The 26,667-nt window shown below is 41.7% G+C and overlaps 1 protein-coding gene across 9 annotated transcripts; it reads left to right on the forward strand.

Annotated features, from left to right (window-relative positions):
• On the forward strand, nucleotides 1–26,436 carry LOC118672665 (aldo-keto reductase family 1 member C3-like). 9 transcript variants are annotated; one of them, XM_036342245.1, is made up of 10 exons: nucleotides 92–135; nucleotides 11,139–11,260; nucleotides 13,684–13,851; nucleotides 16,205–16,321; nucleotides 17,336–17,413; nucleotides 18,288–18,410; nucleotides 20,400–20,509; nucleotides 22,703–22,868; nucleotides 23,440–23,522; nucleotides 26,206–26,436. In XM_036342245.1, exons 2-10 carry the CDS (start codon nucleotides 11,174–11,176, stop codon nucleotides 26,246–26,248), a joined length of 975 nt encoding a protein of 324 aa, XP_036198138.1. In that variant the 5' UTR covers nucleotides 92–135; nucleotides 11,139–11,173; the 3' UTR covers nucleotides 26,249–26,436. The 9 variants fall into 9 exon arrangements, with proteins under 9 accessions (XP_036198157.1, XP_036198172.1, XP_036198138.1 ...); XM_036342236.1 differs by lacking the exon at nucleotides 92–135 and adding an exon at nucleotides 4,029–4,233; XM_036342253.1 differs by lacking the exon at nucleotides 92–135 and adding an exon at nucleotides 4,029–4,233 and having other exon boundaries at nucleotides 11,161–11,260.
• The last annotated feature ends 231 nt before the right edge of the window (nucleotides 26,437–26,667 follow it).

Consider the following 26,667-nt stretch of genomic DNA (forward strand, 5'->3'; position numbering starts at 1 on the left):
AGGAAATCATCCTTGATGTCTGGTTTCTCCCTTTTTCACTATTGGAACATCCCCAGTAACTCAGCTATAAATTATAATGCACTCCTCCTGGTCTTTCAAAGAGTCATACGGCGTGCTGTATCATTTGCTGTCTCTGTAAGTTGATATTACTTAATTTAACCTCTTTATATGTAAAGAAACAAATATGTAATTTTAAATGAATACATGCTTTCTGGTTGAAATTTCCCTTTTTGCATGGGTTCACATATAACCTCTCTTCTTCGCTCTTTTCAGCAACTCCTCAAAACAAAAAAGCAACCAACTGTTAATAATATGAACAGCTTAATGTGGGCTTTTTATATGCTTATATGTATATTATGTGGAAGTATTAGTTGTGGTTTAAAACTGGATCCTGATACAGTAGCCTCCCCTTATCCACGGTTTTGCTTTCTGCAGTTTCAACTATTGGCAATCAACTGTGGTCCAAATATATTAAATAAAACATTCCAGAAATAAACAAGTCATAAGTTTTAAATTGCACACCATTCTGAGTAGCCTGAGGAACTCTTACGCCTTCCTGCTAGATCCTGCCCAGGATGTGAATCATCCCAGTGTATCTACCTCACTTCATCTCATCCTGTAAGCACTGTATCATCTCATATTATCACAAGAAGGGCAAATACAATAGAGTATGACTTTTTAAAAATATATTTTTTATTGATTTCAGGGAGGAAGGGAGAAGGAAAGAGAGACAGAAACATCAATGATTAAAGAGGATCATTTATTATCTGCCTCCTGCATGTCCTCTACTGGGGATCGAGCCTGCAATGTGCCCTTGACTGGACTCCAACTCAGGACCCTTCAGTCTGCAGGCTGATGCTCTATCCACTAAGCCAAACCAGCTAGGGCCAGTATGATATGTTGAGAGGGGAGAGAGAGACCACATTCACATAACTTTATTACAGTATATTGCTATAATTGTTCTATTTTATTATTAGTTATTGTTATTAATCTTTGTGCCTAATTTATGAATTAAACTATCATAGATATGTATGTATAGGAAAAAACATAGTATATATAAAGTTTGGTACTATCTGCAATTTCAGGCATTCACTGCAGGACTTCGAACGGATCCCCCTTGAATAAGGGGGGATGACTGCACACTTTCCTATGTTCAGCACATGGAAATTCCTCCAAGTGCACTACTGTAGCAAATACTACATGGAGTGAATGCACCATAATCATTCAGTGATTTTTGATTGTTCACTTGGTTATCAGAGTTGGCACTAAGCATGTTTATATAAAATAGGAGCCTTATATACATACCATTACACAGGAACTTTTATTCTGTGGAATCAGGATCCATGAGTTAAAGGGGATATGAACTTTTAGTTTCAATAGTTGTTACCAGATTCCTTTTCAAATTCAGTTTCTCATAGCTAATCTCAATATATGAGATTACTTTCTTATCCACACTCCTGCCCCCAAGAGATAGTATGACTTAAATTTTTGCCAGTCAGGTGGCTGTAAATGGAAATCTCTTTGTTACTCTAATTTGCTTTCTCTTACTATTAGTAAATCTAAATGCTTTGTACTATGCTTGTGGCATTGGAATTGTTCTTCTGTGTATGTTTCCTCATAATCATAGTCTAATTTTTACAACTTATTAGTCTATTTTTTGGTCAATTTTTAAGAGCATTTTTAGGTTATAATAACAGCTCCTTTCATCTGGTTTATAAATATTTTCTAAATTTGTCATTTGTCTACTAACTCTAACCACACAAAAGCTTAAGTACTCAAATATGTTTATTTATTCTTTCATAGCATTTAATTTTCTGGTCTATTTATATCAAGGTTTTCTCTCACACAAGATTGTGCATTGTTGTTTCTTGTATTTTTCTCTTCCCTTTTCACACTTTATATTACTTACATATCTGGAATTTATTTACATATAAGGTGTGAGAGGGGAAACCCAATTCTATTTTCTTTGTGGTGGATAGCTATTTTGTTCCAACAACATGTATAACATAATTCATCATTTTTCTCTGAATTAAATGCCCTTTTAATCATATCTTAAATTCTCATATAAATAAAAACTAATCCTGAATTTTCTATTCTGTTCCACTGTATTTCTGTGTAACATTATGCCATTGCTATTGTTTAGATTACATTGGCTTTGTAATAAGTTCTGAGGTCCAGTAAAGAAAGTCTCCTTCATAAATTTTCTCTCCGCATTGATATTTTTATATGCAATTTGTATCTAATTTAAAAAATTCTTTTGGAATTTTAAGTAGAATTGCTTGGAAGTGTATATTATTTTATAAGAATTTAAATTCTAATGAACTATCCAAAAATTTACATACATTTTCACTTATTCAGATATTATTTTATGCCTTCAATGATATTTTATAGTTTCTTTTCCCTATAGAAGCTGTATAATTTTTGTGAAATTGATTCCTAAGTATTTTGAATTTTTTGTCATTAGAAAAAAAATGTGATATTTTACCTGTTTCCATTTTGAGGAACTTTGTCACAATTTTTGTGAATTTGTCTTGTACCCAGTCAATGACAACAAGTTCTAGTATATGCAAGTGTTGTTTTTTTTTCCTAGAATTGTTTGTGTTTTCTAGTTGTGTCAACATTTCCAAGGTTTCTCTTCCTGCCAATGGAAGTCACAGCCTTTCTTGTATATACACTCTCTAAGTGCTGGGCTTAGCCTCAGTTTCCTGCTTACATAAACAGAGAAGTACATAGCTCTATGTTATAACCTGATATTAATATAGAAGAAAAATTACTCATATACATTTACCTTCCCTATTAAAATCAGTGAGAAATTAAATGTATTTTATTTTTGTTCATCCTTTTTTAAATAAAACATACACATTTTAACTGTCTTTTCCTAAACTCATCTTAATTTAATTTAATTTTATTTTTTTCAGTATAATTGTGAACTCATGGCTTTTCACAGACTCAACTTTTTCCAATTAACAAGGCAGCATGACTTGCATTTTCCAGTTGTCAGGGTTTGTCTGGCAGGATTCCCTCAGTAGATGCCTTTGTTTTTTCAGAGTTGTTCTGGCAGCCACTGGGATCAGCCTTGGTTTCTGGCAACAATATTTAGTTCTGTCTTGAACTTCCTGATGCGAGATAAAAATAGGTCCTCCCTAAGGAGATAGATTTCCTTTTTCTTTTTCATCTCATATTTAACATTTATTTACTAAGGCCTGCCTGTTGGGTACTATGGTGAGCAAAGAAAATGAAACTGGGTGTTTTCAAAATGGTTTTAAAACTGTCAGATCATGTCTTGATGTGCTATCCTTTCTAACTCCAGCTGCAGTGTGCTTAATTGATTTTTCTGAAATACCATTTTGTTGTCCTCTGGTGAGCTTTCAGTGGTCCCTCATCATCTACATATTGTCCAGACTGCTTCCATCTCTTCATCTCCCCCTTCCTAGCACTGGGCAGGGATTCCCATAGGTCTGGTGCTTCATTCTGCAGCCTCAGGGAGTTGCACCGGCACTGCTCCCAGCCACCCTTTCAGAGCCTGCTCTGCCGAATGGGATTTCTTTTAGAATGAAATAGGATTAGGGACCAACTTCTGGTCACTGGGATTGCCTATAAAAATTGCTGATGGGTAAAGGTGCCCCTAGATACCATTTACCTCCTTTAGGAGAGACAGGGCTAGAAACATTATTGTAAAGGTATGACTTCACATAATTTTTTTTCAATTTAATATATTTTGTCTCTTACAGTCTGACATATTGTCAACCACTAGTACTTTCTACTATGTCAATAGTGTCTTTATTTTAAGGAAGTTGTTTAAAAGAAATTAAAAGAAAATGGAGGCATCAGCAGGCATATAGGAACTCAGGTTTGAAGAATGTTGAGTATAAGTATTGAGGGGGAATTGCAGAGGGAAGGAATCAAGCTGGCAGCTTGTATTGATGAGTGCAAAATACCAAAAGTCGTTTCAAATTGCACAAGCCCTGGTGTTATTGGTGCCACTCGCCTAGGTGGCTTTGTGCCAGCTCAAAGTTCTCAGAGGCATTTCTAAATCAGCAAGACAGAGAAGGAAGCAGACCTAGGCCGGGAGGCCAAGATCAGATGCCCAGTGTGAGGCCAGAAAAGGCCTGAACAGAGTTTAGTGGCAAACAAGCTGAGAAGATGGCATTTTAGGAATCTAAACACAGAGAGGCTGGGCACATGCTGAGAAGTTCATTGCGGCAAATTGTGCAATAAAGCCTGCAAGTCCAGGTAATTTTAAAATAAATTGTAATCTGTTTTTTCAAAAGTAATATATTTTCACTTAGCAATCTTAAAAATTGGCTTACAGATAAGAGAACAAAATCACAATGAAGCAAGTACGATAGCAACTGTCAACATTTTGGAGTTTCACACTCCTTGTATTCATTGTTTACATAGTTAAGTCTGCTTCATTCACATCTCTGTACTCCATACTTTTATGTAATTAACAATTTAATAATTTTCCATTTAATTATAAAATCTGCATAAACAGCATTTGTATGCATTAGTTTTACTCTTTGTACATTATTCTATCATATGCTATAATATATTATCCATGCATTATAATTGCTGTAGTGAATCATAGTGATTTTTAAGTCCTTGGTCATTAAACTACTCTCCAGCTTTCTCTATTACTAGTAATGCTACAATAAACATCTATTTTAAAAAGTTAGATAGTTTAATTAGGATAGAACTGTAGAAATTAGATTGTTTTTGTATCAAAGGTATGCTATATTTTGAACTCTTTTCTGAGATTATCAAATCAATTTCTCAAAAGGCTGTGCCTCAGTGTTTACACTCTGATCAACAGAACAAGAAAATTCCTGTCTCATTGAATCTGTAACAGTCTTGGAATATCTCATTTAAGAATGTCTAAGCAGATTGATGAAATTAATACTTCATTTTTGCACAGAAATATGATCTTTATTGAGGTATAATTGACATAAAACATTAGTTCAGGTATACAGCATAGTGATTAAATATTTGTACATATTGTGAAACAATCCTCATAATAAGTGTAGTTAACATACATTTAATGCATATTTCATATATGCAAGTGAGGTTGAATATATTTAATAGTAATTTAGAGTGCTTTTTCAGGGAGTGGGGGTATATCTTAATGCACCAAATCAGGCATGAGAAGGAAGGAATTTGAAAGATTAAAACAGAGCTAGTTAGAATCCAGAAATTAATCTAACAACATTTATCAGCCCCTTTTAATGAAATCTCCTCTAATTATTAAAGATAATGCATGGTGGAAAGGAATTTGACAACCCCAATGCATTTATATTATTCTAACATGGTCTTAGAATGATTAATCTTTAATTATTTTCTCCGTAAGCTATTTAATGAAGTTCTAACCCTGGGCCCATCTACATTTCTAAGTTTAAATTAATAAATTAAAAGGGCAATTGAAATCCAGGCATAATTTGCCTCACAATGTGATGCAATAGGAAGTAAAACACCCATTTAAAGAGTATTTTTGAAAACTAGATTAAAACAATCTAATCAAGCACTTAAAGCCAATATTCATTTATAGGAAATTCAAGGGATGGAGGGAAAACTTCAGGAAAACCACAAATGAACCAATAAGACAAATCCAGAATGTGGAATTGAGGAAGGATAGTAAGAAGCTGGGAAAATTCCAGGGCAAGTGGAATGGGGTAACTGAAACAAAATAATTAAACAAGGCCAAACAATTTGAGCAATACAGCCAGCTAACAAATCACAAGGTCTTATCTTCCCTCACCAAGGACACTCAGGAGCAAATGATTTACACATTCCAAACCTTGCCAGGGCAGACCCACATCAACGTCCCTCTTCAACGACATTTATCTTTAGAGATGAAACTGACCAGAGAATGAGCCTGACCCCTCTGAAAAACTAATTTTGGTGAATCAATATATTGAAAGAAAACTAATGAATATTCTGTTAAGACAACCCCCCAACCCCAGACCCTCTCCTAGGATTCCTGCCTATAAAAGAGAGATAAAAGCCTCCAGACAAAGAACCCAGTGTGGCCTCTCTCTGGAGCAGGCCCACACTTTTTCTTGGGCATAAACTTTTTACTCCGGAGTTTGCTTTAAAGTGCACCAGCAAAATAAAAGTGGGAGGGAGATGGAATAATATTGGTAAAATGCTGATAAATGTTGAAGCAGGGTGATGGGTATATGGATGGAGATTCACTACGTTATTCTCCATTTTGCATATGTTTTAAAATGTTTTATAATAAAATATGAAACTAAGCATAAAATAGCAATAGAAAATCACTTCTGGAATGGCAGAATGAAGACCTCCAAAATGTGATCCCCACAGGAGCAATGAGTGCAATGGATAAAATAGTCAAAATCTATTTTTAAAACTCCTTCTAGCTGGTTTGACTCAGTGGATAGTGCGTCAGCTTGCAGACTGAAGGGTCCCGGGTTCGATTCTGGTCAAGGGCACATACCTCGGTTACAAGCTCCCCACCCTGGTGGGGGCATGCAGGAAGCAATCAATCCATGTGTATCTCTCACATCAGTGTTTCTCTCTGCCTCTCCCTTACACTCTCTCTAAAAATCAATGGAAAAAATATCCTCGGGTGAGGATTAAAAACAAAACAAAAACTATACATTAACCAAAATAAAAATCCAAGGAGTACTCACTCAAGAAAAATCACTGAACATTATTAAGAGGAGTGAGTTTTGTGGCATTTTAACTTGCCCTATGCCCATCATTCTATCTCCAGCTCATGAAATTCTCCAGGACTTCCCAAAGAACTAGCAGTTCCTCACCAAGAGCTCTGATGAATCTGCCACAGTCTAGACATCCAGGGTAGACAGAGATGGTGGCATGGGCTAGCAGATACCATAGATTCTTCCCTCTGCTGAGCACAGAGCAAGATTATACAAAGCCAAAGCTCTCAGCTCCCCCTGGGGAAGAACAGAATTGATCTATGCATCCTGCTCCATCTTCTCTGTGGCTGACCAGAGAACTAGCATCTTCCTCACCAGCCTTGAAATTCTGATGGATTTAGCATAGTTGAAATAACAATATTGTATGTAAGCTCCAAGGTTATCACACACACGCACACACACAAAACCTATAGAAGTTATACAAAAGAAAAAGAATTCAAAGGATATCCACTACAAAAAAATCAACAAAACATGAGGAAGACATCAAGAGAGGAAAAGACAGATGCCTGAAACTAATACAAAATAACAATAAATGTAATCTGTAATTGAAATATATTTTTTTAAAAAGGAACGAGAGATGAAAGAACAAGATTAACAGAAGACAACTATCAAAGTGATATAGTAGAATCTTCCCTATCAGTAATTACTTTAAATATAAATGGTTAAACTCTCCAATCAAAAGACAAGTGACTAATTGAATTAAAACAAACAAACAAACAACAAACAATACCAAGACTTAACTATATGCTGCCCATAAGAGAATCATGTTAGAGTCCAGAATCATGTTAGAACACAGAGCACACATAGGCTGAAAGTTAAGGGAGAGAAAAAGTGTGCAAATAGTAACCAAAAGAGAACAAGAGTGGTTATACATATCAGTCAAAATAGATTTTAAATAAAAAACTATCCCAAGAGACAGAGAGGAGCATTATAAAACAACAAAAGGACCAATCCATCAGGAAGGCATAACAATTATATATATATATACACTAGAGGCCTGGTGCACAAAAATTTGTGCACTTGGGAGGCTCCCTCAGCCCCGCCTGTGCCCTCTTGCAGTCTGGGACCCCTCGGGGGATGTCCACTTGCCAGCGGGGAGCAGGCCTAAGCTGCAGTCAGACATCCTTAGCACTGCTGAGGAGGTGGGAGAGGCTCCCGCCACCACCACTGTGCTGGCAGCCATCAGCCTAGCTTGTGGCAGAGCAGAGCTCCCCCTGTGGGAGCGCACTAACCACCAGGGGGAAGCTCCTGCATTGAGCATCTGCCCTCTGGTGGTCAATGTGTGTCATAGTGACCAGTCATTCCCAGTCGTTCTGCTGTTTGGGTCAATTTGCATATTACCCTTTTATTATATAGGATAAGGCCTGGTGCATGGGTGGGGGTCAGTTGGTTTGCCCTGAAGGGTGTCCCGGATCAGGGTGGGGGTCCTGCTGGGGTGCCTGGCCAGCCTGGGTGAGGGGCTGAAGGCCGTTTTCAATCTGGCCACACCCTCTTCAGAATGGGAGTCCCCACTGAGGTACCTGGCCAGCCTGGGTGAGGGCCTGATGTCTATTTGCAGGCTGGCCAAGCCCCCCAGCAGGGACCCTCACCCCATGGGGGTGTGACCAGCCTTGGTGAGGGGCTAAGGGTCGTTTCCAGGCTGTCCACGCTCCCCAGTGACCCAAGCTCCCAGCCTCTCCTTTTTTTCTTTTCTTTTTTTTCTGGGATTTATTTATCTTCTATAATTGAAACTTCGTAGCCTTGAGCGGAGCCCAGATCCTTGAGTGGAGGCCACAGCTGGCTGGAAGCAAGTATCTGGGATTTATTTATCTTCTATAGTTGAAACTTTGTAGCCTTGACTATAGCCCAGGGTCAGCCAGGGCAGGCGGGAAGCTTGGCTTCCTCCATTGCCAGGGGCAACCCAAGCCTCCTGCTCGCTCCAGCTCCGTGGCTGGCGCCAGCTTAGTTGGGTAAATTTGCATACTCACTCCTGATTGGCTGGTGGGCGTGACTTGAGCATAGCGGAAGGACGGTTAATTTGCATGTTTCTCTTTTATTATATAGGACTAGACTAGAGGCCTGGTGCATGTAATTCATGCACTGGGGGTGGGGAGTCCCTCAGCCCAGCCTGCCCCCTCTCACAATCCGGGAGCCCTCAGGGGATGTTCTCAGGGGAGTGGGCCTAAGCTGCAGTCTGGCCTCCCTCTGCGGGAGGTGACCAGGTTGATCAGGGGAGGGCGCCACTCCCATCACCCAGCTGCTGCTGCCACTGCTGGCCACTGCAGCCACCAAGGTGTTTTCATCAACATGGACTCCAGTCTCTTCACCATGAAAAAATTACAATTTTTTTTTAGGCATTTTCAAGATGTCTCTTTCATAAGATATGACATTTCTTTCTTTCTTTCTTTCTTTCTTTCTTTCTTTCTTTCTTTCTTTCTTTCTTTCTTTTTAATCCTCACCTGAGGATATTTTTCCATTGATTTTTAAAGAACGTGGAAGAGAGAGGGAAAGACAGAGAGAAACATCAATGTGAGAAGGACACTTCAATTGGTTGCCTCCTGCATGAGCCCTGACCTGGGCCCCAGCCAGCGAGGAGTCTGAAACCTAGGTACATGCCCTTGATCAGAATCAAACTCTGACCCTGTGGTTGGCAGGCTGAGGCTCTATCCACTGAGCCAAACTAGCTAGGGCAGGATATGACATTTCTTAGTCCCTGACCTTTGTTTTTTCCTCCAGGAGTGAGGTGAAAAACTCTAGATCACCTTCTTGGATTCTTATTACCCAAATTACCAAGAACACTGCGAGTGGCGTAGAGGGAGCTTAGCCAATGAGAGGTCAGAAAAGGTGTTTCCTCTGCAGCTCATGCACAGAGGCCCCCCTGTGTGTGTGTCTGCTGGGGGTCTGTTCCCAGAGCCGTGCTGCGGCCACTCGAGCAGGCCCCCACCCCTGTGTTTGTCCCCTGGGGTGGGGGCGTGCTCCGAGCCACGCTGGTCATGACTGTTAAGACTTAGAGCTGGTGTCCATTAAGGTGTCCTGGACAAATTTGCATATTACCTCTTTACATATATATAGATAATGACCCAACACCAAAATACCTAAATATACAAAGCAAATGTAGGCAGAACTGAGAGAAGACATAGATAGTATCTGTATCTGGAACAAGACAAGGATGCCCACTCTTGCCAATTCTATTTAATATAATAATGGAAGTCTTAAAGCAAGAAAAAGAAATAAAAGTAATCTAAATCAGCAATCATTTGTGTTTTTATACACTAACAGCAAACTGTCTGAAAAAGAAATTAGGAAAACAATCTCATTTATAATAGCACCAAAAAGAATAAATTGTTTAGGAATAAATTTAAGTAAGGAGGTGAAAATCCTGTATACTAAAAACTACAAAACGATGAAAGAAATTGAAGACACAAATAGATGGAAAGCTTCATGTACTGGAAGAACTGGAAATGTATGTCCACAGAAAAACTTGTACATGAATGTGTATAGAAGTATTATTCATAACAGGCAAAAAGTAGAAAAAGCCAAATGTTCATCAACTGATGAATGAATAAACAAAATGTGGTATATCCATACAAAGGGATGATATCTATGTATATAAAGCCATGTGACCAGAATGATGGCACAACTAGAACGACCAGAACGACCAGTCGCTATGATGTGCACTGGGGAGGCCAAACAGCCCAATCAGGGCCCCGATTGGACCCCTCAACTGCCTGTGGCCCCTCCCCCTGCCTAGCTCCCTCCACAATCAGCCCCCACAACTCTGATCAGGACCAGGGCCGGCTGGCCAACCCCAGATCAGGGCCCCTCCCCCTGGCCAGCCCTGCCCCTGATAGGCCCCCACCCACCCCAATCAAGGGTGGGGCCGGCTGGCAAACCTCCCTCAGCCCCTTCCCCTGGCTGGCCCCGCCCCTGATTGGCCCCACCCACCCTGATTGGGGTGGGGCTGGCCAGCCAACCTCTTGTGTCCCCTCCCCGCCACTGGCTGGTTTGATTGACCCCCATTGGGGAGGGGAGAATTCATGCACCGAGCCTCTAGTTTAGCTGTAAAAAGGAATGAAATACTCTTAAGTGAAGTATAACATGGCTAGGCCTTAACATGCTAAGTGAAAAAAGGTAACCACAAAATGCTACAAAGTGTATGAATACATTTACATATAATTTCCAAAATAGACAAATCTATAAAGACAGGAAGTAGTTGCCAGGGGTTGGAGGGAGAGAGAAATGGGACTTGTTTCTAATGAGTGTGAGGTATCTTTGGGGATGATAAAATTGCTCCAAAGTTGTATAGTGGTAGCAATTCTATGAATACACTAAAAATTACTAATTAATAATTATTAATTATTAAAAGTTGCCAAATTGTGTAATTAAAAAGGGGTGACTGTATGATATGTAACTTTTATTTCATTAAAGCTGTTAAAAATAGCAATTGTACTTTTTTTTTCTCTCCAAATGACTTTTAAAAAGAAAATCTGTTTGTTTAACCAAGAGAGTGAAAGGAGATGCGTGCAATGAGACACTTTTCTGTGAAGCTGAATGATGGGCACTCCATGCCTATTCTGGGATTTGGCACCTCAGCTCCTGCTAAGGTAATCATAGTGGCCTTGGAGATGGAGGGGCAGCAGATAGGATCCTGATCAGAACTAGTCACTGCTTGAATTTGGGGAATACATATGGGCATCCCATTCTTTATTGGTAGGACGCTTTCTCTCCAGGTTAGGTTATTTTGTGCAGTAAGTCAGTGCTTTTCAAATTTTAATAAGCATAAAATATTTAAGGATCTTGTTAGAAATGCAGATTTAGATGCTCTACCTACAAAGTTTCTGATTGAATAGATCCGTGAGAAGCCTCAAAGTTCATATTTCTAATGAGCTACCAAGCGATTCTGCTGCTGCTTGTCCAAAGATCTCAGAGTGGTACTATCAAGGGAGATGAAGAGTGTCACCTTTCCGTAGTTCAGGGGTGGGTAAGTCTGTTTCTGTTATTCTCACCTACTGTCCAGTTGTAGCCATTTCACAGGATACTGGAATAAATGGAGCCCAGTTATCATGTTACCATAGGTCAGAGACTTCACAGTAAGCTTGCTTGTGATGAAGTTTCTCTATAATTTCTAATATCCAAGTTGCCCCATCCTTCACTACACAGAATATTGAGAGAAATCTCAGTGGCAAAAAGACCTGGAGGAAGAGAGACAAAATTCATGTTAGAGTTTTGGTGGTCTGGGTGGAAATAGTCTCTTAAGGCCAGTTTGTTAGTACTGTGTCAAGGGGAGGGCCAAGTGGCACTTGGAAATTCTCTCTCTTTTCAGAAGACTATTTTTATTTATTTTAAAATTGAATTTATTGGGGTGACATCTATATATATATAAAAGCCAAGTGACCGGAACGCGGGAGTGACTGGAGCAACCAGTCGCTATTATGCACACTGTGGCCAGCCAACCGGCCCAATCAGGAGGTGGCCCCTCTCCCCGGCCTCCCTTGATCAAGGGCGGGCCAGCTGGCCAACCTCCTGCTTCTCCTGCCCCTGGCTTGCCTGGCCTGATTGGCCCCAATTGGGGCGGGCCAGCTGGACCCCACTCATGCACAAATTCGTGCACCAGACCTCTAGTTGGTTAATAAAATTATACAGGTTTCAGATATACAATTCTACACTACATCATCTGTATATTGTACTGTGTGTTCACCGCTCCAAGTCAAGTCTCAGTCCATCACAATTTATCCCCTCCTTAGCCATATCTACCCCCCTTCCCTCTGGAAATCACCAAATTGTCTGTGTCCATGAGTCTTTTTTTTTCTTTGCTTAATCCCTTTATTCTTCCCACTCAGCCCCCAACCCCTCCCCTCTGACAGCTGTCAGTCTCTACTCTGTATCCATGAGTCTGTCTCCATTTCTTAGTTTATTTTATTCATTAGATTCTACATATAAGTGAAATCATATGGTACTTATCTTTCTCTGACTGGCTTATTTCACTTAGCATAATACTTTCCAGGTCTATCAAACGCCTTGCATGTTTCTGGTTCAAGCACTACAACCTTACAAGAACTCAGCTTCAGTGTTTTCTGGTGAGGTTTATGGTGGTTTTGGGAAAGTCGTAGGATAGTTTCTCGAGTGTGAGAGCCATGTGGTGTGAATGTTGAGGACTGCAGCAAGACACTGGCATGTGTTGCTTTTCCTTTGATTTGGCTCTTCAATCTAAGCATAGCTAGTTAATCTCCATGGAAATAGTTAACTCATCAGGAGTTGAAAATTTTAAACTGTACCCCAGACCTTTTCATTACAAAGTGAGGTAGAAGGGGGTAATGGAGAGGGAATAATTACAGATAATTTAAAAGGTTCAGCCTGGTGGTCCAGGAGAAAAGTATGCAGCTATGAAAAATAACAAAGCTGTGAATCAAAAATGATCACCAAAAAATAATTATGAGGTATTTTTGAGTGAAAAAGGAGTTTATTTTCTTTTACATTTTTTTTCCTACCTCAGATGTTGTTTGACGTGTTTCTTCAGGTTTACATAGATAAATCACTAATGTAGTCCACCTAAAGTTAGATCTTCATTACATTGATAGATAATTTTTAGCATTGGATTTCTGGGCTGGAACCAACTTAATAACTTCTTATAAAGTGAATTAATTTAGGAATGTAAATATAAAGAGTGTGTAAATCTATAGATCACATAGAGAGTATAAATGCAGAAGCAGGGGGTTAAACACAGCAATGTGCTAGGGCCAGCTCATGGCTCACAAGATTCACTTGTGAGCATCTTTCCCCCATATTGGTAGCTTGAAATTAGCCATGGGGGGAGTTTTTGCACCATAGAAATTATCAAATACTAGAAATCAAGACTTTTCTTTAGTCAGTTGTTAAACATTTGTCACATGTTATAAGTCAACACTTAGCTTTGTCACCTCTAGCTTCTAGACCTTAGAAAAGCAAGAGGTTCTGTCAACTAGCTCTGCTCATGGAATTGGTCATGTGTTTTTCAATAAGTGAGTCTTTATTTTTTATGCTCTTCTAGGTTGCTAAGAGTAAGGTGGAAGAGGCCCTTGAGAGAGCAATTGATGTAGGCTATCGCCATATTGATTCAGCTTACCTATACCAAAATGAAGAAGAAATTGGGAGGGCCATCCGGAAGAAAATTGCCAATGGCACTGTGAAGAGAGATGACATATTCTGCACTTCAAAGGTGCTCTGTAGAGTTGCATATGAATCTTAGGGAAGTTCATTCTTAGCTGAATAATTTCTTGGCAATCCTCTCATTGGTTTCATTTTGACTCACTCTCAGAATATGGAAGACTGATTAGGAACATGCTTGTTGGGAATGTGAGTTCTCTTCAGACTTCCTATATTTGAATCTTACTCAATGTGTGACCTTGAACTTAAACTTACTTAAACTCCATGCCTCAGCTTCCCAAGTTGTACAATAAAGATATTATTTATGTCACAGAATTGTTATAGGTGTTATATAAGTACATATAAAGCTTTTAGAAAAACATTATATATATATACACACACATATATACACATATATACTTATACATATATATACATATATATGTGTGTATGTGTGTGTATATATATATATATATATATATATATATATATATATATACTAGTGCCCTAGTGCACAGATTCATGCACATTGAAAAAAAATTAATTAGAAAATGGCTGGAGGGGCGGGACTGGCCAAGAAGGGCTAGACACACCCTGGAGCCAACCTCCCACGGTCCCTCCCCAGTGGCCAGCCACACCTGGGGCAGCGCTGCAGCTCAAAGGGCATCTGTAGAGTGAGCAGGGTCCCTCTGGCAGGTGGGGCCCCTCATCCTGGCCTACGGGGATCAGGTCAAAACCAGCTCTCTGACATCCCCCAGGGGTCCCAGATTGTGAGAGGGCAGTTCTTGGATGATGCACCTTGGAATCGGGCTCCCTCTTCTCTGGTTCTGGGGTGCAGCACCCGAGAACCACACTGTTAAGTCACCACAGCTCGACAGCTCCTGCATTGAGCGTCTGCCCCTGGTGGTCAGTGCACATCATAGCTACCCGTCAGAAGCTCAGACAGTTGCTTAGAATCTACATATATAAAAGCCTAAGTGACCATTACGACTGGACAACCAGCTGGTAGCTATGATGTGCACTGACCACCAGGGGGCAGATGCTCAACACAGGAGCTTCCCCCTGGTGGTCAGTGTGTTCCCACAGCCAACCTCCCACAGCCAGCCAGCCAACCACCCATGGTCCCTCCCCCCAGCTGGCCTGGATTGGCCCTGATTGCTGGCCAGGTCAAGGGGCTCCACCCATGCACGAATTCATGCACCGGGCCTCTAGTTGTATACATATACCATATACAAATATACACAACTAGAGGCCCGGTGCACAAAATTCGTGCATGGGGGGGTAGTCCCTCAGCCCAGTCTGCACCCTCTCCAATCTGGGACCCCTCAGGGGATGTTTGACTGCCCTGTGGGATTGGGCCTAAACAGGCAGTCAGACATCCCTCTCACAATCCAGGACTGTTGGCTCCCAACCACTTGCCTGCCTGCCTGCCTGCCTGCCTGCCTGCCTGATTGCCCCTAACTGCTTCTGCTTTCCAGCCTGATCACCCCCTAGCCACTCCCTGGCCAGCCTGATCAATTACTAACTGCTGGCCCAATTGCTCCTAACTGTCCTCCTCTGCAGGTCTGGTCACCCCTAACTGCCCTCCCCTGCAGGGCTGGACCCCCCAACTCCATCCCCTGCAGGCCTGGTCACCCCCAACTGCCCTCCTCTGCTGGCTTGGTCACCCCTAACTGCCCTCCCCTGTAGGCCTGATTGCCCACAACTGCCCTCCCCTGCAGGCCTGGTCGCCCCCAACTTCCCTCCCCTGCTGACCTGATTGCCCGCAACTGCCCTCCCCTGCCGGCCATCTTGTGTGTTGGAGTGATGGTCAATTTGCATATTACTCTTTTATTAGATAGGATATATAACAATATACATATAACTATAACTATAACTATAACTATAACTATAACTATAACTATAACTATATATATATCCTTACCAGAGGACATGCTTAGAGAGAGGAAAGGAGCGAGAAAGAGAAACAATGATCAGTTGCCTTCTGTACATGTGCCGTGACCAGGAATTGAGCCAGGAAACTTTTGGTGCACAGGACAAGGCTCAACGAACTGAGCCACTCCAGCCAGTTTCTCCTAAAGACTCTTTTTTGTTGTTGTTAATTTCTAAAGATTTTTTCTTTTTTGGTTGTTGTTAATCCTCACCTGAAGGTATTTTTCTATTGATTTTTAGAGAGAGTAGAAGGGAGGGGGAGAGACACAGAGAGAGAAACATCGTTGGTTGCTTCCCACATGCACCCCAACCAGGGCCAGGTTTGAGACCAGGGCCAGGATGAAACCTGCAACCAAGTACATACACTTGAATGGAGTCGAATCCAGGGACCCTTCAGTCCGTGGGCTGGTGTTCTATCCACTGAGCAAAATAAGCTAGAGATGAAAGACTCTTAAAAAAATAATCCCACAACCCTCCTCTTTCAACCATTGCAGCTGTGGGGCACCTTTTTCCGTCCAGAATTGGTCCAAACTGGCCTGGAAGTGTCACTGAAGAAACTTCAGCTGAGCTATGTGGATCTTTTTCTTATTCATTTCCCAGTAGCTTTGAAGGTGAGCAAAAGTTATTTTACTTTGGTTATCAATATAAACATTGTAGCTGAATGCAAGAGAGGAAATAGTTTGTAAAATGAGAAGAAACATACATAATACTTTAAGATTCCCTATTTTTTTGGCTGTAACTATCTCCATCTCAGTTCATTATTTCAGCTCCAGAGAGACAACCCCTATGCTTCTGAATCTGAACCCAATGCCCACCTGTGTCTGGGAATGTCCTGATCTGGAGGTCAGTTGAAGTCCAGGAAATCCAAAGAGGATGAGACTCAGCCCTTGAGAGGCTGACAGGTCACTCTCTCATCTGACCACCTCCGAGTGGAAAGTGAGGTGGGAGAGCACAGGAGCAAGGAGCTTGCTGAGCCATGCTCCATGCCAGGCTCTCTCTAGAACAGGGGTGGGCAACCTTTTTGTGAGTGCGTGCCAAAACCAGCAAAATCTCTGATTCAAAATTCTTCTGCGGGCCAACCCTAATTATTTGATAACATGTTACGCCTACTTGATATCTCTTAAGGTGTACATATGTGAAGAACCTTGAAGAAATAATAAAATTCATTCGAGCGACAAAAACACAGTATATGATGATGAAAAATACATTTATTTTTTAATGTATACATGTTATGTAAAATTATTTATTTATCTAAGATGCACCTACACTGAATTTATCGGAAAAATAAAAAAGTCGATATTAAGAAAAAAATTGTAAATGGAAGATTATAAGAGAGGGTTTCACGTGCCAGCAAAAGTTATTGGTGTGCCATGTTTGGCACGCATGCCAGGAGTTGCCCACCCCTGCTCTAGAATGATGTCCTGGGGGTCTCATACTGTCCTTGACACAAACAATATTTATTAAACCTTTAACGGCTAAAAACAATTCTAGGTGTACTTTCTTTCCCTTTATCCTAACCTTAAAATTCCTTTCAAAAATAAGGATAGATTATTCCATTAGTCTCACCAGCTTGGGTAAAGTCAGACATGGCTTTATACACCTTCTCCTTCTTGCCTGTATTCCAGCCTGGGGAGGAGATTTTACCAAAGGACACAGATGGGAAACTCATTTTTGATGCTGTGGATCTCTGTACCACCTGGGAGGTGAGTATAGCTGCCTCTGTGGTGAGAGAGGACAAATGAGAATTCAGGAAAGGCAGATCTAGTCCAGTTCTGCCACCTGAGTAGACTCAAGCAAGTTCCTGAAAACCTTCTGCCTCAATTTTCTCAATTCATCCACTTAATAATTCAATTAATACTTATTGAGTGCCTATGACATACTTAGTACTTAGTGCTTCTAAATACTCAGGCAACATCAGTGAATAACACCAAGGTCTCTGGCCCCATGGGAACTGAGAGTGCAGGGGTTGGGACACAGATAGGCAATTAAACACAGAATGGGTAGGGTAGGGCTTTGAGAAGAAGAACTTTGATCAAAGACTTGCAGGAAGTGAGAAAATTGATTATATGGATATCTGAACAAAGAGTGATACAGGTCAAAAGAAGACCAAGGCAGAATTTTTAAGATGGGAGAGAACCTACCATGTTCCAGAAACAGCAAGAGGACATGTGTGACTAGAACAGAGGGAGTTTGAAGGGCAATAATAGGAAATGGAGTCAGAGAGAAAAGCGGGGGCCACCCTCTTTTTCCCCGTGCTCAGCTGCTCCACTTCCTGCTCTCCATCATTGAATCAAATTTTACCTGGTGTTCAGCCAAAGATCATCTGGCTTCTTTAGCTCTGTCTTGCCCACTTGCATTCTTTTCTTGCTCTTATGTTCTTACCCAGTTTTTTCTATTACTTTTTATTCTCCTCCTTTGACCAATGATGTTTTTTGATTGACAATTGAACCTTTCAAGACTTTCTCTCCTGCTCTGGCTCATATTCTTTCCCTTCCCCACCCCCTACTCTCATTGTGCTCCCATTAGGCTTCTCTATCCAGTTACACACATGACCTCTAACAATCCCTTCCTCCCCAGGCCCTGGAGAAGTGTAAGGAGGCAGGATTGGTCAAGTCCATTGGTGTGTCCAACTTTAACTGCAAGCAGCTGAAGATGATCCTGAACAAACCAGGACTCAAATACAAGCCTGTATGCAACCAGGTGAGCCCCATCAATGCACTACTGACTTCCTCTCCTTCTTCAGCTTACTTTTTTCTCATGTCCACAAGTTTCCAAGGGCACTCCCTCTAGTGCAGTGGTCCTCAACCTTGGCTGCACATTAGAATCACCTGGGAATCTTTTTAAAATCCTGATTTCTGGGCCTCATCCTCCGGAAATTCTGTTTCTTTGTTATTAATGTTGTGGCCTCACCCCATAACAAGGAAACAGAATTTCCGGAGGATGAGGCCCAGAAATCAGGATTTTAAAAAGATTCCCAGGTGATTCTAATGTGCAGCCAAGGTTGAAGACCACTGCTCTAGTGTATTGTAACTTTGGACATCAGCTGCTTCAAGAGAACAGAATGTGTTTCAAGTTGTTGAAGACAGTTGCCAAGGCCATGTCACTTTATTAAAAACAAAACAAAACAAAACATGTAAGGGTCAGGTTGGAGTATAATCTACTAGGTGTTATGGGGATTGGTCCTAAAAATTTAGAACCAACACACTACTGAGTTTTCTTATCTCATAAAAGGTCATAAGTTGGAACACTTATGTATAAAAGAAAGTGGGTGATTCATCTTTAAGTCTGACAGCTCTTGAGTTTTGTGCATGAGAACCGTTGAGCCCCTTGATAGTACAAAATCACTCGCAAACAATGTGAATGTGCTTAATACTATTGAACTGTACACCTAATAATGGTTTAAGTGGTAAATTTGTTATGTATATTTTACCACCATACATTTTTTTAATTAAGAAGGCTACCTGTTAAAATAAACTCACTTTAATGAGCAACACATACACCTACTTGTCTTGGAGAATAGTGAAAGAAGCCAGGCGTGTTGAAATGGCCTACACTCCCTGGATTATCTCATCTCCTTTTAAACATCTTCCATGCAAACTGAGAGGATGGCAGGCAATCGATATATTAAATGTCAGTAAGGCTTATTTTTTTCTTATTTTTAGATAAAAATGCAAATGAGGGTTCAAAAAAGTTGTATTTTGTGCCCCTTGGGAGGTTTACTTCCACTTTGAAATCACCAATTACCAGAAAGGAAAGAAAGTTGGTTTTGACTGAGTAGTTGGTGAAAAATTAAGAGAGAAGCTGGATATTTCCTGAGCTCTCAAGGGGGACAGTGTTTGGCCAACGTGAGGCTGATTGGTTGGAGGGCGTTTACATGAAGAAGACCCAAGAACACCACCATGGCCTCCAGCCTGAGAGTCAGCGAGATCTGTTCATCTCATCATCTGAACTCGTCTTCCACAAGTGTTACTGGGAAACCCCTGGTTGGGCTCGGGCTGCCTGTTGCTGGGTCCAATAACGAAGACAGGGTTGAATCATAAAAGGCATTTATTGAGAAGGCTAGCCAACCAAGAAGACAGGGCACTTACAAGCATCAAATCCTGCCTTCCAGCAAGGTGCAGGGGACAGGATTATAAAGGGGAAGGGTCTGGGGTGAGGAATGCAGCTACGTGCAGGCCTGGGGGTCACAGACGTCAGCTATTGTAATTAGTCATCAGGTGATGAGATGATGTTGATGAGATGATGGTTTGACTCCTGGTGTGTTGGCCTGACCATGCTTATCAGTTCTGCTTGCTGGATTCACAGCTGAATCAGCTCCCCAATCGCTTCACACAGGCCTTGGAAAGGAAACTTTAAGAAAAACTTAACCCCCTATTCACATAAGTATATGTGTTCTAAGATTTAAAATAGAATGATTACTTTTCAGATTAATTCAGGTGCTCTTTCTATTAGATTTAGATCTCCCCTATCCCAAGCACTGAGATCAATATTGTGATGCTATCTCTGGGTAGGTAGTCAGAGTTGAGACTTGGGAAGCACCAGTGGCACAGCTGTGTGACAAGCATGTGTTTGTCCATGTAGCTGGTATTCCTAAGTATTTTTGACACCATGCAATACAGCACTGTATGTTCCTTATAAACTTGGTGTTGGTGGTTCTATAATCCAATGCTTCTGTTTGGTGTTCTACAGGTAGAATGTCACCTGTACTTCAACCAGAGCAAACTGCTGGACTTCTGCAAGTCCAAGGACATTGTTCTCACTGCATATGGTGTCCTGGGCTCTGACCCCGAAAAGGAGTGGTAAAAAAGTTATTCTCTAAAAAGTTATTCTCATCATAGATGCCATTCCTCTTGGAGACCTCTCTCAAATGTCTGGGGGAAATTAGTGACTCATCTTTGTCAACCCTTTCCCTAGCCTACATTGTGAAGACTCTATGAAACATCTATATATATAAAGAGTCAGGGTCCATAATGTCCACAACGACCGAAGGCTCAACCGAACACCGGGAGTCACCACCAGCCAGGGCAACCCAGCACTGACTGAAGCCAGTGCCAGCACAGTGGCCCAGCACTGACTGCTGAGGGGACAGTGGATCAGACCCAGAGAGAGGCCTACAGAGAGAGAGACAGGCTCTGATCCGCAGTCTCTGTGGCAGCTGTTGTTCAGCCTTTGCCTCTCTCTTTCTCTCTGGGCTTCGCCAGCAGCCCAGCCTCTGTTTCTCTCCCAGCCTCCACGGGCGGAGGGGGTGCTGCTGATCAGCCCTGCCTCTTTGATCGGACCCAGAGATAGGCCCAGAGATGCTGACTGGCATAGAAACCAACCAATCAGAACCAAATCTGGTGAAGTGCCAAGAGCCAATGGCTGCCTAGGAGGCGGAGCTTTTGATGCTGACTGGCATAGAAACTGACTAATCAGAACCTAATCTGGGTGAACTGCAAAAGCAGAACCTAAGGTGGGGAGTGAGAGGGGTTTTAAGGGCAACAGCTACTTGGTGTAAGGTGTAAGAAAGCAGTTCAATTTTTTTAATGACCAGTTTGACAGTTTGACAGTTTGCATATGGCTAGCTATCAGTTCAGATATAGGGATTATGTCTTTTTGTCTGCCAAGAGCATCTCCTGCTGAAAAAGGCTTTTCCACCCCATTTAAGCAATCCTATCCTATATAACCTATCTATACTAATAAAAGCATAATATGCTAATTAGATTGGGTCGACCGGCCATCTTCTGGATGTCTGACTTCCTTCCAGACAAAGCCATGGTGGTGGGGGCCAAGGCAGAGGCAGTTATGAGCTATCAGGCCAGCAGGGTAGGGCAGTTGGGGGTGAGATCAGGCTGGCAGGGGAAGGCAGTTAGGGGTGATCAGGCAGGCAGGCAGGTGAGTGTTTAGGAGCCGCGGTCCCAGATTGCTAGAGGGATGTCCCACAGGGATTGGGCCTAAACTGGCATTTGGACATCCCCCAAGGGGTCCCCGATTGGAAAGGGTGCAGGCTGGGCTGAAGGAACCTCCCCCTCCATGCACAAATTTTACACACTGGGCCACTAGTTTTATATAATAAAAGCCTAATATGCTAAGTGTCCGGTTGTCCAATTGGCCATTCAACCAATCAAAGTGTAATATGCTAATGATATGCTAAGGCCACTCAACTGCTCACTATGACATACACTGACCACCAGGGGTCAGACACCCCCCACCGGTAGGTTAGCTTGCTGCTGGGGTCCAGCCAATCGGGACTGGGCAAAAGGGTCAGACACGCCCTGGAGCCCTCTTGCTCTCCCTCCCCAGCTGGCCAACCTCCTGTGTTCCTCCCTGGCCCGGATCATGCACCAGTGGGGTCCCTCGGCCTGGCCTGCACCCTCTCACAATCTGGCTGAGGGACCACCCCCCTCCAGAGTGCACAAATTTTGTGCATCGGACCTCTAGTTATTAAATAATAACATTATGAATAAGATGTTCATAAATTCCAGGGTTGGCTATGAAGAGAGAAAAAAAAAAACAGCCCAAGCCATAATCCGGGCACTTAATAGTTGAGTCGTGTGATATAAGCGACCTCTTCTGCGAGTTTTAGTTTATTTCTTCAAAAGCAATGTAAATTATGCACCTTTTAGTGCTGGATGACAGAACTGAGAGAATTAATTGAAAGTATGTTTTTGAAATAGCAAATTCTTATACAATAGGTAGTTATTTTTTATGATGGTGGTTATTGGGTTTTAGTTTGGGTAACCATTTTGTCTTTTTGACTTATTCAAACTTTTACTAAATTTCTCAGAAATGTTTTTAAACATTTTAAACATTCTGGTTTCCCTTTGTCTTACTTTCTCTTGTTCTTCTTTGGATTTACCCAAAGAAGCAAAACTGGACCTTGAAGTAGCCAGAGGGTAATGAGGAAGATTCTAGAGGACTAGACTCCCCCAGCCCAAATGAGAAGCCCACCCCTCCGCCCCCGTGAAATGGATATGCAGCCTCAGACTCAGAGCACTCTGCCTCCTCCCCAGGGTTACCAAGAACTACCCAGTTATCCTGGAGGATCCAGTGCTCAATGTCATTGCTGAAAAGCACCAGCGAACCGCAGCTCAGGTGGCCCTGCGTTACCAGCTGCAGCGGGGCTTGGTGGTCCTGGCCAAAAGCTTCACTGAGAAGAGAATCCGAGAGAACTTCCAGGTACAGGGTAGGGTTGAGGGCAGCAGGGACTGACAGTGTAGCATTTCCCTAGTATGGTTATTGGTGAGGCTATCAACGTGTACTGGGTCAAATTTGTCTCCTTGTACTCTGTGCATAGAAGAGTTGTATTTAATCATTCTGTCCTCCACCTGCTACAGGATGAGGGATGCATGAGGGTTGGAAAGAACACTAAACAGGGTCAGGTTTAGTCTCAATCCTGATTTCTAATCCAAATGCATAGCCCCAGGGCAAATCATCCCTTAATTTCTTCAGCTATAAAATGAAGGAGTTAAATGAGATGAGGTTTGGGCTCAAATATTTCTAGGATTCCTTTGCTACATCAGCACAGCCACCCCATAGAAGTCTTTGAGGGTGGTCTGAATTGCCAATCTCAACTATCAGAGTAGAAAATTCTCATGACTTTTGCCAGAGAATGACCCCCAAGTTAATGACAATTATCTCATAAAACCTACATAAATGCCTACTTCATTTGTGTCTGTGTCTGGGGAGATGGAAGGTGGGGAGCAATTGCCTCAGGGAACTTTAATAGTTCTTCTCACATTTCTACTAGGTTTTCGATTTCCAGTTGACACCAGAGGATAAGGAAACTCAAGATGGCCTCAACGGGAACCTCCTCTATTTTAAAGACACTTAGTAAGTAGCTTGTTCCATTGCAGACACGGGAGCATGACAGGGTAGGAATTCCACTTACTACCATCCACAAAGGGCAGGGTCTTCTCTTCTCTCCTCCTTTCGGAAACTTGTTGGAAATCATTTTTCTTCAAGCCTTCAGACCACCTTTTCACTGTTACTCTCTTATTCTCTCTGTCCTAATGTTGCTTAATTTCCAGGGCCAATTTATTAACATCCTTTACATAGTGTGTCAACTCTTGCCCTTCTCTCTCCCTGACTTACTCATTGTTCTAAACAAAACCTGGTTAAGTCACAGCTCTACTCACATCTTTAATATTTTCCTCACAAGGTTATTCCTAAAGGCATTCAAATGTGTGCTCATCTTTAAAAAAAAAAAAAAAAAATCCTCAGTGGAGCTGACCTCAGTTCCCAGGTACCCCAGCTCCACCCACTTCTCCTTTTGTAGAAAAACTTCTAGTAACAGGCTATACTTGAGCCTCCAGGGTCTCTCTTCTCCATCTTTCTAATCCACACAAATCAGGCATTTGTTCTCCACTTTGCCAACACTATTATCAAGTTAACCACAACCTCGTTTTTGGCTGAAACCAGAGTGGGCCACTCTGTCCTCCAAGAAACACTTGCTTTCTTTGGCTGCTGAGCTTTGCCCTTCCCTCTCTCACCGTCTCATCTCATGGTCTCAAGTCCTTCGCAGGTTTCTCTTCCTCAGCTTGACCTCTTAACTTTGGAGTGACCTAAAGCTCAATCCCAGACCTCTTCTCTTTCCTATCTATCTATTACACTCTTCTCTATCTATAGATAGAAATCACCACATCCCTGGTGATTTCATCTAGTGCCATTCTTTCAACACCATCTAAACATAGACTCCTTTCACCCCCAAATTACTTCTAGCCTGGACCTAGGCCCTAGAACAAGAGTTAGAGACCCATTTACTCAACTCCACTTGGATGTTTAAGAAGCATCTTAAATTTATCACCAGTGATGGTATTTGCAGGGCTACCCCTTCTCCCTTTCAACCTCCCCCCCTCATTCATGTTAATATCAAGTCACTACTGGCTTCTCCCTGGCTTCTCTACTTCATCCCCAAAGGGCCAAGGGGTTACACAGTAGACCTCATCAGGCACTCCCCCTTGTGGTACCTGGTGGCCTGCCATGTCATTCAGAGTAAAGGCCAAATTCCTTACATAGCCTACAAGAGCCACCAGGTGCACCCTCCCTACATCTCTGCCCCCACCTCCTACTGCTTTACCCTCTGACTCCAACACAGCTCCAGTGACACGTTGGCTGCTTGTCACATATGCCAAGTCTGTCTCTGGGCCTTTGCACTGGCTCTTTTCTCTGCTAGAATGCTCCTCCTCCAGGTGGCTGGATGTTCAGTTCTCCCCCTTGAGAAGTCTTAACTCAGATGTCACCTCTGTAATATCTTTTCTGTCACTTTATCTAAAAATGCACCCCTGTCCAGCACTTTCTTTCCCTCTATCCTGATTTATTTTTCTCTTGGCACCTATCCCTAATTAACATGCCATATAGTTCACTAACCTATTTTTGGTTGTTTTTTTGTTGAGCACAGAATGCTGGATCCTTGGGCATGTTTTTATTGTATTTTTAAAATATTTTTATTATTTTCAGAGAGGAAGGGAGAGAGAGATGGAAACATCAATGATGAAGGAGAATCATTGATCGGCTGCCTCCTGCAAGTCCCACAATGGGCACAACCTAGGCATATGGCTGAACTGTGACCTTCTGGTTCATAGGTCGAAGCTCAACCACTGAGCCGTGCTGGCTGTGCAAATTCTAGGGCAGGTTTTTAAATAAGCTACTCTTTCCATGAATAATCAATAAATATTGGTTGAATGAATAGGTAGAAGGGTAAGAGGAAGAGAGAATAGAGGATCAGGTAGTACACCTTAACAATAATCAATAATTATTCAGTGATTTAGCATTTTCTTTCTTTATTTTTAATTGATTTTTAGAGAGAGAGGAAGGGAGAGGGAGAGAGAAAAAAACATTGATCGGCTGCCTCCTGCATGCTCTCTTCCATGGATCAAATCCTTGGCTCAGAATTGAACCAGCAGCCTTTTGGTACACAGGAAAACACCCAACCATCTGAGCCATACCAGCTAGGGATGATTTAGCATTTTCTATCTCAAAAATTTTATGTATGTAGAGCTTGCTAACTGGAAGCTCTCTATTGAAGTGACTTATTTTATAATCATTGTATCCATCTTCAGGTCAAGTATATACTTTTCTGAGTGCTTGGAAGAAATTGAACAACAATCATATTTTTATCACATTCCTCATCATCAACTTGAAATGTTTGTTAACTTCATATATTTAAGCAGATTAACATTGTTTTAAAGGAAGGCATAATTCATTTCTGCCCTTTTGGGAGATTAAAATTGCAACACAAAGAGTTTTATCTCCTTAATTTGTAGAATAATATACCTGCAAAAATAGAATATAATAATTTATTTTTGTGTAGGTGCTCAAGAGCAAGTAAGTATATTTGTATTTTATAATGTATGTATTACATTAGTACATGGTTATTATAACACTAGTTGGGTTTGCACTTTCCGATAAAGAAAATCATTAATTATTAATTTTCATACTTAAGCCAGTTTAAAAGAAACCTCTCTATTCAGCTCAGAAACAGTGACTTGACTAAGGCTCTCCTTTTACCTTTTAGTTTTGCTGATCACCCAGATTATCCATTTAATGATGAATATTGACAACAGTGTCAGAGGGTGCTCCAGATTTTGGTTGATGATTGGAGAACATCAAGGATGAGAAGATTATTTTGTGCCCCTCAGCCTGACCAGTCACAATATGGCTTGAGTCCCTGGACCAGGAAATAAAAGTCTCTAAACTTGTTCTTTCCCCCCCTGGAATAAATAATGATACAGTTTGAACAACCTAACTACCACTGCTTTGGCTATTTTGTTTGTTTGTTTTGTTTTGTGTTTCCCTGTGTCACTGAGGTTGAAATGCTGACATCCCAGGAAGTAACCATAGTGGATATGAACTCTCAAAAAAACAAAAACAGCCAAAACCGGTTTGGCTCAGTGGATAGAGCGTCGGCCTGCTGACTGAAAGGTCCCAGGTTCGATTCCGGTCAAGGGCATGTACCTGGGTTGCGGGCACATCCCCA

The sequence above is a fragment of the Myotis myotis genome, unplaced genomic scaffold (genome assembly GCF_014108235.1).
Source record: "Myotis myotis isolate mMyoMyo1 unplaced genomic scaffold, mMyoMyo1.p scaffold_m19_p_1, whole genome shotgun sequence".
Taxonomy (NCBI): domain Eukaryota; kingdom Metazoa; phylum Chordata; class Mammalia; order Chiroptera; family Vespertilionidae; genus Myotis; species Myotis myotis.

Coding starts and splice junctions, on each gene's coding strand:
- LOC118672665 (XM_036342245.1), top strand. CDS start 11,174: ATGCGTGCAATGAGACACTTTTCTGTGAAGCTGAATGATGGGCACTCC. Junction 16,322..17,335: donor ATTTCCCAGTAGCTTTGAAG/GTGAGCAAAAGT, acceptor CCTGTATTCCAG/CCTGGGGAGGAGATTTTACC. Junction 18,411..20,399: donor ACAAGCCTGTATGCAACCAG/GTGAGCCCCATC, acceptor GGTGTTCTACAG/GTAGAATGTCACCTGTACTT.